Source organism: Rhinatrema bivittatum, chromosome 1 (assembly GCF_901001135.1).
Source record: "Rhinatrema bivittatum chromosome 1, aRhiBiv1.1, whole genome shotgun sequence".
Classification (NCBI taxonomy): Eukaryota; Metazoa; Chordata; class Amphibia; order Gymnophiona; family Rhinatrematidae; genus Rhinatrema; species Rhinatrema bivittatum.
The window spans coordinates 752,614,704-752,626,794 of record NC_042615.1 but is presented as its reverse complement, the minus strand read 5'-3'; the positions used below and the strand labels follow the sequence as shown (position 1 = coordinate 752,626,794).

The 12,091-nt window shown below is 40.7% G+C and overlaps 1 protein-coding gene across 4 annotated transcripts in view; it reads left to right on the top strand.

Annotated features, from left to right (window-relative positions):
- Positions 1-12,091, top strand: part of SLC1A3 (solute carrier family 1 member 3) — a 326,416-nt gene that overhangs the window by 246,169 nt on the left and 68,156 nt on the right. For 3 of the 4 annotated variants that reach the window (XM_029578718.1, XM_029578727.1, XM_029578710.1), the window contains 2 exons: positions 3,009-3,051; positions 9,542-9,837. The exons of the other annotated variant lie outside the window; for it this stretch is intronic. In XM_029578718.1, coding sequence (XP_029434578.1) covers positions 3,009-3,051; positions 9,542-9,837 — 339 coding nt within the window. The remainder of the gene's footprint in view (positions 1-3,008; positions 3,052-9,541; positions 9,838-12,091) is intronic. 4 annotated transcript variants of the gene reach the window in all.

Genomic DNA, 12,091 nt, shown 5'->3' with positions numbered 1-12,091 from the left:
CAAGATAAACTTGAAAAGGAAAATCAAAAGTTGATATGAAAAATACATAATGAAGAAAACAATAAAAACTAGAACAATTATACATACATTTCAGCTTATAGATTTAAGCCCACAATATGAGGAGATCCTAGATCACAATCCACATATGTTAAAGCTCCCATATAAAGAAGAAAAAGAACGTGGTAGCTACTTCTGGGGACTGCAAATATGAGCACTTATCACACCTATACATCCGACACTACAACAGGAAGATCTGAGCTAAAACATTTATCAGTCAAAAAACAGGAAAGCTGACTGAACTGATAAAAAACATATATATTACTGTTACATTTGGTGGTCTACAGTCTTGCCACGCATGCCACCGCACTCACCTTCCCCTCTAGAGCTGGCCTGGGCCCTCTTCTTCTCGCTGCAGCTGGCCGCCACACTCAGCTGTGCCCCCACCATGCAGCACAGCTTGGACAGGCTTCTGCCTGGGCTGCGCTGACACAGGTGCTTCCCCTCCTCGGTGGCACCGGGGGAGCAGTGCTGCTTCCGACACTGCTCGTCCAGGGCCTTCCTAGGGCGCTCGGCAGATCCTTTAAAGGACCAGTGGCGGGAAAAGACCACAGGTGCCCGCTGATGACAACACGTCCTGGCCCAGATATAAGGAGGCAACACCCACTATCCAGTGCCTTGGCAATAGGTTCTCTCATGAGAGAAGTGCATTGCCTGCCTTCCTGTTCTTCGCTCCTTCTGTCTTCCTGTGTTGGTTCCTGGCTTTCTGGCTGATCCTTCCTTCACCTGTCTTCAGCATCTTGTCTTCTCCAGCTCCTTCATCCTTGCTCCTTGGATTGGATTCCTGGCTCTTGACCTCAGACCAGCTCCTGGCTCCTTCTCGGATTGATCCACTGGCTGGACGCAGGTTTGCTTCCTGACTCTGCTTGTTCACCACCTGCCCTTACCGCTGCCTGAATATCGACTCTGCCTGATTGCGGCCTGCCTAGACATCTGGCTGAACCTGACTCAGTGTGCTCTTCCTGGACTGGCCTAGCACCTGCATCTTGTCGGATCTTCATCAACCTGGAGGCTCGTTCCTAAGTCCAGCCGAGGGCTCAACCTAAGGGGAACAAGGGCTGGTATTGGTGACATTCCAGCTAGGCCTCCGTTCCAGTCCTCTCCACCTACCGACAGAGGGCACCTGCATCGTTTCTCCCTGTAGGTTGCGCCAACTCCCCCTCAGTCTAAAGGTCCACGCTCCCAACAATTACCACCATATTTAACAGAACATTTACAAGGAAATTTTAAGAAAAACTGTGCTCCTTATTGTAATACCTTGAGTCTCATCAGAAGAAATTGTTTCCATTTCCTCTATATAGACCTTCAACATCAGGAAAGGCCATTATCCTACACTGCAGAAAGATGGAACCACGTTACCTAAAATATTTTCTGATACGCCAGTCTTAGAATCTAGTACCAAAGTCACTAATAATGTACTAGATGTAGCCACAACAGAATCTGATGTCTCCAACAGTGCAATAACATCCAAGGGATTATTAGATATAGGAGAAAGTCCTTGAGATTTATCTGCTTCATTCTTAGAAGACGGAAGATAATAAGTCTGCACAATAGGAGGTAATGCAACTTAAAGGATCTCAAGAACTTCCATCATGTATCTTCTAAACATTTCTTTAGCAGATACCATAGGAACTCGTGGAAAAGTTATGAAATGCAGATTCCTACACCTTAAAGAATTCTCCAAATATTCCACTTTGTGAGACAAAAATATCTTTAACCATACTATTCTGGAGAGACTTAGTTTGGGTTACATTAATTTGGAGTTCAGAAATCTGTTTGGCCATTTCAGCTATAGAGTTCTCTAAAGCAGAGATAGATGATCCAAAAGCATTATCATTGGATATCAAAGGGAAGACTTGAGAAACAATGGCCTGACCTAAGACTTCAGTGGCTTACCTGATAGACTCGAGTGTAAAAACTGATAGCCTTACCATTTACAACCTCCATGCCAATCTTGAACTCCCAAGACAGTTTGCCCAACAACTTTTAGCAATTTGGGTTGAAATGCCCAAATTTTCTCTTAGTGCCAACATAATGCCAAGGACCTCAGGGATATCACCACTAGATGAATCACCAGATTTTACAGCAGTGATACTCCTCCCTGTTTTCTCTGCCTCAAGGAAAGTTGCAGTTGCATCGAGAGGCAACTCTTCTGACCATGGAAGGGGGTTCCTGTAAGTAGCAGGATCCAAGGGTGGTGTTTATGCCACCAGGCTGAGTGACACACATACCTCTGGAGAAAGTAGAGGCAAATCATTCCCTCCAACACTTCTTGGCAAGTCCTTCATCAACGGATCCATCCCACTTAACACGTGTATCCATCAGCCCTCATACTATAGAGGCAACAGGGGCTGCAGGGCAAGCACCAGCTTTTGCCTTGGCAACTTGGACCTCTCTCTTGCAAGTTTTATCGCCATTTCAATGCTCACGAATGACTGCAATACAAAATTATGCAAAGCAGATCATTAGTTATGAACACAAAATTAAACTGTACATGCTAAACACTTCACAAACACAATTTTACAAAAATGTAACCACACTTAGCATGTAATTCCCAAAATAATGTGTGCGAAAATAAGGAAAAAAACAAATAATGTGAGCTCTTCTGTGTACTTTAGTACTTTGGCTTTTATATGGTTTTCACTGCCATCATATTCCATTTCGATGCTCATTTTATCCTTCTCTTGTTTAGAATCCTTTTACACAGTGGACTGAAATAAGTTTGGTACTGGCAGCTAAAAACTACATATAACATATTAGCATAGATGTAGTTATTAGAATAAGATATAGTATTTATATTCAGTGAAACCAAAATATTTTGTCCAACCATTCATGAAAGATTTATTCAGCAGGCTACTGTACTATGCTTTTGGTGGAATGTGAAAGAATATCAACTGCACTCAGGATTTCAGTGCAATTTAACTAATACTGTGCATTTTCTTTTCTTATAGAAACATGTTCCCTCCAAATATGGTGGAAGCCTGCTTTAAACAGGTAAGGATTGTAGCTAATTCAAGCTAAAATATTTTCTAAGTGGAAAAGGAGATTTTATAAAGGCCCACCCTTGCAAATTTGAGAAATATGGCTTCCATACCCCAGTCACTATTTACACCAAGTTCCTCTCTTTGACATTCAGCCTTTCTTCTCACCATCTCCTCTCCCCTAACACATCTTTTTGCTCCTTCCCCTTGTCTTGTGCCATCATTTCTCCTCCAAGAATAAATGTACCTGTGCTATGGTCACCGAGATCTGGATTGGCTGCAGATGTGAAAAGTCAGACTTAAACCAACTGATCTTGAATTTGAATTAATGACTGGAAGGGGGACAGTAAGCAAATCCACGGCTCTCGTTCTAAACTTTCAAAATGGAAATTTGATAAAATGAGAAAAATTGTTAGAAAAAAACTGAAAGGAGCAGTTACAAAGGTAAAAAGTGGTGCAAGAGGCGTGGTTATTGTTAAAAAAAAATACCATCCTAGAAACACAGTCCAGATGTATTCCACACATTAAGAAAGGTGGAAAGGGCAAAATGATTACCAGCATGGTTAAAAGGGGAGGTGAAAGTAGCTATTTTAACCAAAAGATCTTCATTCAAAAATTGGAAGAAGGATCCAACAAAAGAAAATAGGATAGTGCATAAGCATTGGCAAGTTAAATGTAAGACATTGATAAGACAGGCTAAGAAAGAATTTGAAAAGAAGTTGGCAGTAGAGGCAAAAACTCACAGTAAAATTTTTTTTAAATATATCCGAAGCAGAAAGCCTGTGAGGAAATCAGTTGGACCATTAGATGATCAAGGGGTTAAAGGGGCACTTAGAGAAGATAAGGCCATTATGGAAAGATTAAATGATTTCTTTGCTTCGGTATTTACTGAAGAGGATGTTGGGGAGGTACCTGTACTGGAGATGGTTTTCATGGGTAATGATTCAGATGGACTGAACCAAATCACGGTGAACCTAGAAGATGTGGTAGGCCTGATTGACAAACTGAAGAGTAGTAAATCACCTGGACCGGATGGTATACATCCCATAATTCTGAAGGAACTCAAAAATGAAATTTCAGACCTATTAGTAAAAATGTGTAACCTATCATTAAAATCATCCATTGTACCTGAAGACTGGAGGATAGCAAATATAACCCCAATATTTAAAAAAGGCTCCAGGGGCGATCTGGAAAACTGCAGTCTGGTTAGCCTGACTTCAGTGCTAGGAAAAATAGTGGAAAGTGTTCTAAACATCAAAATCACAGAACATATAGAAAGACACGGTTTAATGGAACAAAGTCAGCATGGCTTTACCCAAGGCAAGTCTTGCCTCACAAATCTGCTTCACTTTTTTGAAGGAGTTAAAAAACATGTGGATAAAGGTGAACTGATATATGTAATGTACTTGGATTTTCAGAAAGCATTTGACAAAGTTCCTGTTGTCAACCTGTTAACAAAGCTCTGTAGTAAAAGCTAGGAGTTAGCAATCTGACAGAAAGCTCTGTTGTTAAAGCTGGTATTTAACAATCTGTAGTTATTTAGAATAGTTGTGGGTGGATCCTTGGACCAGTGGCAGATGACCACGCCCTCAGGGGAAATCCCGAGAGGGACACTGGTCAGGCTTAGTGTAGGAGACAGACACACACTAGTTCTTTTATTAGACAATATGGTAAACCACCAGAGGTGGCAGTAGTGAGCTGGAAGTGCCCGGCTGGGCTGTAGTCCCTCAGGTTCTGGAACAGCGATCCCAAGGTGGCTGAGTTGTAGAGAAACTAAGAAAGTGAGTAGGCAAAGCATGCGGCATTCAGGAACAAGTCCTTGATGGTAACACTCCCACAATAGTCTCTTAAGGCAGCCCAGGAGTTGGTATGCATTAGGCCCTCGAGGAGCGAATACCTGGTTCCAGGGAATGCTCTGAGAGATAGATACAGACTCTCTGATGTTAAGCAACAAAGACTTCTTAGAAGCAATATATTAAACCACCAAAGGTGGCAGTAGTAAGCTGGAAGTGCCCAGCTGGACTGTAGTCCCTCAGGTATTGGAACAGCAATCCCAGGGTGGCTGAGCTGTAGAGAAACTAAGAAAGTGAGTAGGCAGTATATGCAGAGTTCTGGAACAAGTCCTTGATGGTAACACTCACACAATAGTCTCTTGAAGCAGCCCAGGTAGTATGCATTAGGCCCTCGAGGAGCGAGTACCTGGATCCAGGGAAAGCTCTGAGAGATAGATGAAACTCACTAATGTTGTAAGCAGCGATGACTTATTAGCAGAAGTGGTTATTCAGGAGCAAGTCCGGGACGTGGGCCCTCGAGGAGCAAGTACCGGTTCCGGACTGCGACCTGCAAAGAAAAAGAGAGAGCAAGGCCCCCGAGGAGTGGGTACCTCTAGTGAAGTCCGAGGAGGCAGAGTAGCTGGGTTTGCAGAGAGCGAATCCCATCCACAGCGACCAGGAGGAAGCGAACCCTTGCTAACTCATCTTGTTAGCGAAAACTGAGACCTTAAATATCTGGAGTTGGTGACGTCATCTCAGGGGACGCCCCTGAGGTCACGCCAACGCTGGTACATCAGTCGGGCCTCGAGCATGCATGTGCCCCCTTAGGCATCTGGTCAACATGGCGGCTTGCAATGTCGAGCCAATCCAGTAATGCCGGAGGAGGACGGCATAGTGACGCCGCAGCAGCTAGCCTTCCATCAACCCCGAGGGAGTCGCCAATGAGGTGAGGTGGGCAGAGCGGAGACATCGGGCAGCGATGGATACAACAGTTCTTATGAGAGGCTTCTAGGAAAAGTAAAAAGTCATGGGATAGATGGTGATGTCCTTTCGTGGATTACAAACTGGCTAAAGACAGGATTAAATGGACAATTTCTCAGTGGAAGAGAGTGGGCAGTGGAGTGCCTCAGGGATCTGTATTGGGACCCTTACTTTTCAATATATTTATAAATGATCTGGAAAGAAAGATGACGAAGTGAGGTAATCAAATTTGCAGATGATACAAATTGTTTCAGGAGTAGTTAAATCACAAGCAGATTGTGATAAATTGCAGGAAGACTTTGTGAGACTGGAAATTGGCCATCCAAATGGCAGATGAAATTTAATGTGGATAAGTGCAAGGTGATACATATAGGGAAAAATAACCCATGCTACAGTTACACAATGTTAGGTTCCATATTAGGTGCTACCATCCAAGAAAGAGATCTAGGTGTCATAGGAGATAACACATTGAAATTGTCGGTTCAGTGTGCTGCGGCAGTCAAAAAAGCAACAGAATGTTGGGAATTATTAGAAAGGGAATGGTGAATAAAACGGGAAAATGTCATAATGCCTCTGTATCGCTCCATGGTGAGACCGCACCTTGAAAACTGTGTACAATTCTGGTTGCCCGCAATCTCAAAAAAGATATAATTGTTGATGGGAGAAGTGTACAGAGAAGGGCGACCAAAATGATAAGGGGAATGGAAACAGCTCCCCTATGAGGAAAGACTAAATAGATTACGACTTTTCAGCTTGGAGAAGAGACCGCTGATGAGGGGGGGATATAATAAAGGTGTTTAAAATCATGAGAGGTCTAGAACGGGTAGATGTGAATCAGTTATTTACTCTTCAGATAATAGAAGACTAGGGGGCACTCCATGAAGTTAGCATGTGACACATTTAAAACTAATCAGAGAAAGTTCTTTTTCACTCAAAGCACAATTAAACTCTGGAATTTGTTGCCAGAGGATGTGGTTAGTGCAGTTAGTATAGCTGTGTTTAAAAAAGGATTGGATAAGTTCTTGGAGGAGAAGTCCATTACCTGCTATTAATTGACTTAGAATATAGCCACTGCTATTACTAGCAAGAGTAACATGGAATAGACTTAGTTTTTGGGTACTTGCCAGGTTCTTATGTCCTGGATTGGCCACTGTTGGAAACAGGATGGTGGGCTTGATGGACCCTTGGTCTGACCCAGCATGGCATGTTCTTAAGTTCTAATGCAGAAATGTTTTGTGTATGAGAAGCTGTTTCCAATTCCAAAGATTGAAATCTTCCAGCAGAAGTGGAAGTTACATCCACTAAAGAAGAAATAGATCTCTCTAACACCATTAAAGCTGACCAAAGAGAGTCCATAGTGATTACCGAATGTTTTGGAAGGGCTGGATGTAGTAAATTGGATTTCATACCTCGGTCTTCCTGTCCAAACTTCGACTCCCCAGAATCTCCACTTTTTCCTGATAAATTTGAGACCCTCACCAGAGAAGGGACCGGCACATCTGCTCCTAGCAAGGAAGTCTTCAGAGACGCTGAGGCCTCAAAGCCAGAAATGAGGGCAGGCACTGATACGGTCACCATCACGGAGGGGGAGGCTTCTTCAAAAACTACCATTCTAAGACCCGAGGGTCCACATGATGGTGAGGAAAAATCCAAATTTAGTGGCATTGAGGGGAAATGAGGGGTAAGCGGCGTTCAGGGGCTAAGCGTGGTCTGTATGTCCAATGAGTGGTCCATCCACACCTTGTGGACCGCCGCCAAGAACGCTTCCGGAGTTATAGTATCTGCAACTGGGAACAGGAACCCCTCAATAGTAGGTTGCAAAGAATCTGGAACGGGGGTAGTTAGCCCCGATTCCTGGATCTTTGCCTTCCTCTTGGTATGTCGCATAGGGGCAACATTTTCTGCGGATAATGAGGAGTGCCGTCATCCCATGCCTCTCAGCTAGCAGCCATCTTGGAGTCTCATTAATTTTTATCATTTTTCTTAATAAATTAAATTCCAGGTCTCTTTGTCCTGCATGGTTGCCTTTATTAGATTGTAAACTCTATTGAGTAGGGACTATTTCATATATGTTTTTTATTTAGTGCTGCATACATCGAGTAGCACTATAGAAGAGTTAAGTAGAATTAGTAGTAGTAGTTATTATCAGTACTCATTATAGTGAAGAAAAATGGGAGAAAATCAGTGGAGAAAATTTGAGTCTTTTTTCCTAGTGATTTTCTCCATTTTTGTCTTCTATAATAAACACTAAGAAATTCCCCAGAAAAAAATAAAATAAAAACTGAAAATGAAGGTCCCTAGTCATATTTTAAATAAATCTCAGTCATAAGTGAAGGAGATCGGAGATTTTCATGTGATAGGTCGTTGAATTGTTATGAGTGAAGAATATGCTAATTGACTGAGAACATTCCTCTGGAGTAAAACCTAACAATACTCTAATTTCATTCGCTATAATGGACAATAGAACTGATTTGTATTACCTGAACTGAGCTAGGATTAGGCTCCCTCCCCTGCTTAAGTGAGATAGACTTTGAATAAAATTTGTCAATAAAGAAATGGTATTTTATATCTCCTAGCATCAATCTTCTCTAGTCAATGAGTACACTAGGAACTTGCTGGATTTTTGACTTTCAGTTACATGTTCATTGCACTGTTGCTGACTCGCTTCTACAGCCCAGTCCTTTATTGGTTAACCTAAAATACTGACTAGTGTTCGGGCAGACCTGCCTATTCCTATTCCCTGTAAAGACCCTGAGAAAAAGAAGACAGAGTGTACTCTAAAATATTGCCCAAAACATGACATTTTCTTGCTTTCTCTGTAACACAAAGGAGGAGGCTTCTTCTTGCTTGGCAAAAATAAAAATTGACCGTTGTTCCATTTTCTCCATTATCAAAGTTCCTTCACTCCATTGTATCTCAAACAGAGGATAAGGGGGTAATTTTCAAAATGTTTTATGCTTGTAAATGCACCTTATACATATAAATGGACTTTTAAAAATGTCTACTTTTACATGCATATCTCCTTTGAAAATTCACTCCATAGGACTGAATTGTCAAAAGGTTTTACACACATAAATACAATTTACATTTGTAATGGGCTTTTGAAAATTGCTATGATATATGCTACTTTTACACATGGAACTCCTTTGAAAGTTACCTCCATAGCTGCTTCTCTCTGCTCTCCCACAACTGAACATTATGGGGGTAATTTTGTAACTGCCCGCATTGATTCAAAGTCAATTACCCGCAGTCATTACAACCAATTTTCAAACGGGAATTATAAAAAAAAAAAAAAATACCTGTATACATTTACACCTGTTAATTTATACAGGTAGAATTTCAGAGAAAAAAGTATGTGCATGCTTCTGAAAATTCAAAAGTATGTTAGTAAATGCAAACTCCTCCCCAAACCTACCCCGGGAAAGCCTCTTGCTACCACAGGTAAAAGCAAGCACATTGAATCCTTGCACATGTACTTTTATATGCATATAAGAAGGGCAATTGTCTAAAAGGCCATTTCCACAGGTAAAGCACTGTTTTAATCACAGGAATGGCTTTGAAAATAACCCCCCCCCCCCCCCAAAGGGTTTTCACTCCTGGTTGATATGTTAAAGAAAGCAGAAATTCAAAAGAATGATATTTTTGCACAGTGATAATAGCCTGACAAGTCTTCAAATGTGATGAAACTTCAATGTAATTTGTTGTCTGCTATAATTAATGACTCTTCCTTTCTTTTTTTTTTTAATTTAGTTCAAAACAAATTATGACAAGAAGCTTTTCAGAGTGCCTGTGCCGCCAAATGAAACATCTCTTGCCTCGTCAATAATAAACAATGTATCTGATGCCGTGAAGGCACTAACCCAAATGAGAGAAGAGGTCATCCCTGTTCCAGGAGCTGTAAATGGGGTGAATGCACTGGGACTAGTGGTTTTCTCCATGTGTTTTGGTCTGGTCATTGGCAACATGAAGGAGCAAGGGAAGGCATTGAAAGATTTCTTTGATTGTCTCAATGAAGCTATCATGAGACTAGTAGCTGTCATCATGTGGTAAGTACAGACGCTTTGTGAAATTATTTTGGTATAATTCACTCATTGGAAAGTAATATTTTAATTCACTTTCAATGTAGTGATATAGTGGTGCAGAATGCATCACATGTAATTGTTTTCTTTAATTTTTCTATTTATTAGCTCTCCTAGTGATCAGATAAAGATTAATGATTACGTTTTCAGGGGCCTTAGTTATTTTCCTGCGTTTCCACTATTCTTTTCCAAAATGTAAATGTTTTCAAGTGAACAGATACTTCATATGATTTTGTTTTCAATGGCATTCTATGGCCAAAGACCATTTTAGTAAACTTAGAACTGAAATATTACCAGTCAAATTTAAAAGATAACCACTGGGGATGTGTGTGGAAAAAATTTACAATTAGGGTTGGTGGCTTAGTGTTTCAGTTCATTTACTTTGATACCCAAAAAATAATTTGTTTATTGGATGTAGTGGCTGTCATGGAGATGTGGTTCACAGGAAAGCATGACTGGGATACAGTTATACAGGGCTACAATCTCTTCAGGAAGGACCGGGTAGGAAGAAAGGCATGAGGTGTGGCACTATATATTAAAAAATAATATTAAAGCATTAGAATTGCAGAGCTTACGAGATAAGGAGGAAGCACTGTGGGTTCATCTGGAAAGAGAAAATGGTATATCTATTTATATTGGTCTAATATACAGACTTCCATCACAGACAGAATAAATGGATAGAGATTTAATAAAGGATATTCACAAAATGGCTATTAAAGGGAAGGTGCTATTACTAGGGGACTTAATCTGCCGGAATGGATTGGGACATCACAGCTGCAGTGTCTTCTAAAAGTAGGGAGATCCTGGATCCTCTGCAGGAAGAACTGTTATGTTACTGATGTTGTAGTGGACGATCATCTGGGATCCAGTGATCACCAGATGGTGTGGTTCAGTATTAGAGATGAAGGTTCATTCAAAGGCGAAGGTCCTAGACTTCAGGAAAATTAACTTTGTGAAAATGGAAGAGTACCTCATTAAATGAATGGGTAAATCTAGGTGAAATAGAAGGACAGTGGGGAAAACTAAAGATATAAGGGCAAAAATATTTTTTGTTAGAAAAGTAAATAAAGGAAAGAATAAAAAGAAACCACTGTATTTTTCTAAAGAAGTAGCAGAAAAGGTAAGGGAAAAAAGGATAACATTCATAAACTACAAGAGATCACAGAAAGAGGAAGACAGGCGATATCTGGAAAAGATAAGAGAAGCTGGGAAAGTAGTCAGGAATGCAAAAATTCAAATAGAAGAAAAAATAGCCACTATGATAAAAAAGGGGACAAGACATTTTTCAGATAAGTCAGTGATAGGTGGAAGTGCAAAAGTGGCTTGTGAGGCTCAGAAGTGAAGGAGAGTAATATGTAGAAGCTGACAAGGAAAAAGCATAATTGCTTAATAAATAATTTCTGTTCGATGTTCACTATGGAAAGGCCAGGAGCAGGACCACTAAAACAAACACAAATAAGATAGGAAGTGAAGCAATCCATTTTCAGAAAAGTGTGTTCATGAGGAGCTAACTAAATTTAAATTCAATAAAGCAATGGGGCCGGAAGGGATAATCCAAGAATATTAAGAAAACTTAGAGAGGTTCTGGCAGCAACACTGGCTGACATTTTCAGTGCATCTTTAGAATTAGAAGTAGTTCCAGAGGACTGGAGATGAGTGAATGTAGTTCATATTCACAAAAGTGAAAATAAGGATGAGGTTGGGAACTATATGCCAGTTGGTCTGACCTTTATGCAAAGCAAATTAATGGAATTGCTGATAAAACAGGGGATAGTGCAGTTCGGGATTCCAATGAATTGCAAGACTCAAGGCAGCATGTTTGTACCAAAGTTAAGTCTTGTCAGATGAAGCTGATCATTTTCTTTGATTATGTGACCAAAGATTTGGATCAAGGGAGAGCACTAGATGTAGTGTATTTGGATTTCATTAAGGCCTTTGACATGGTTCTGCATAGGTGACTTATAAATAAATTGAGCACCCTTTATATTAACCTTAAAGTGACTGATTGGGTTAGAAACTGGTTGAGTGGGAAGCGACAAATGGTAATGGTAAATGGAGTTCATTCCAAGGGGGGGCGGGGGGTGTTACTAGCAGTGTGCCACAGATATAGGACCTTGGTCTGTTCCTTATATTAGTATACAACTTATTAAATGACCTATTAACATTGTTTAAAAAGGTGATGTAATGTGACATCCATATGTGTGTGTATCTATGTATGTCT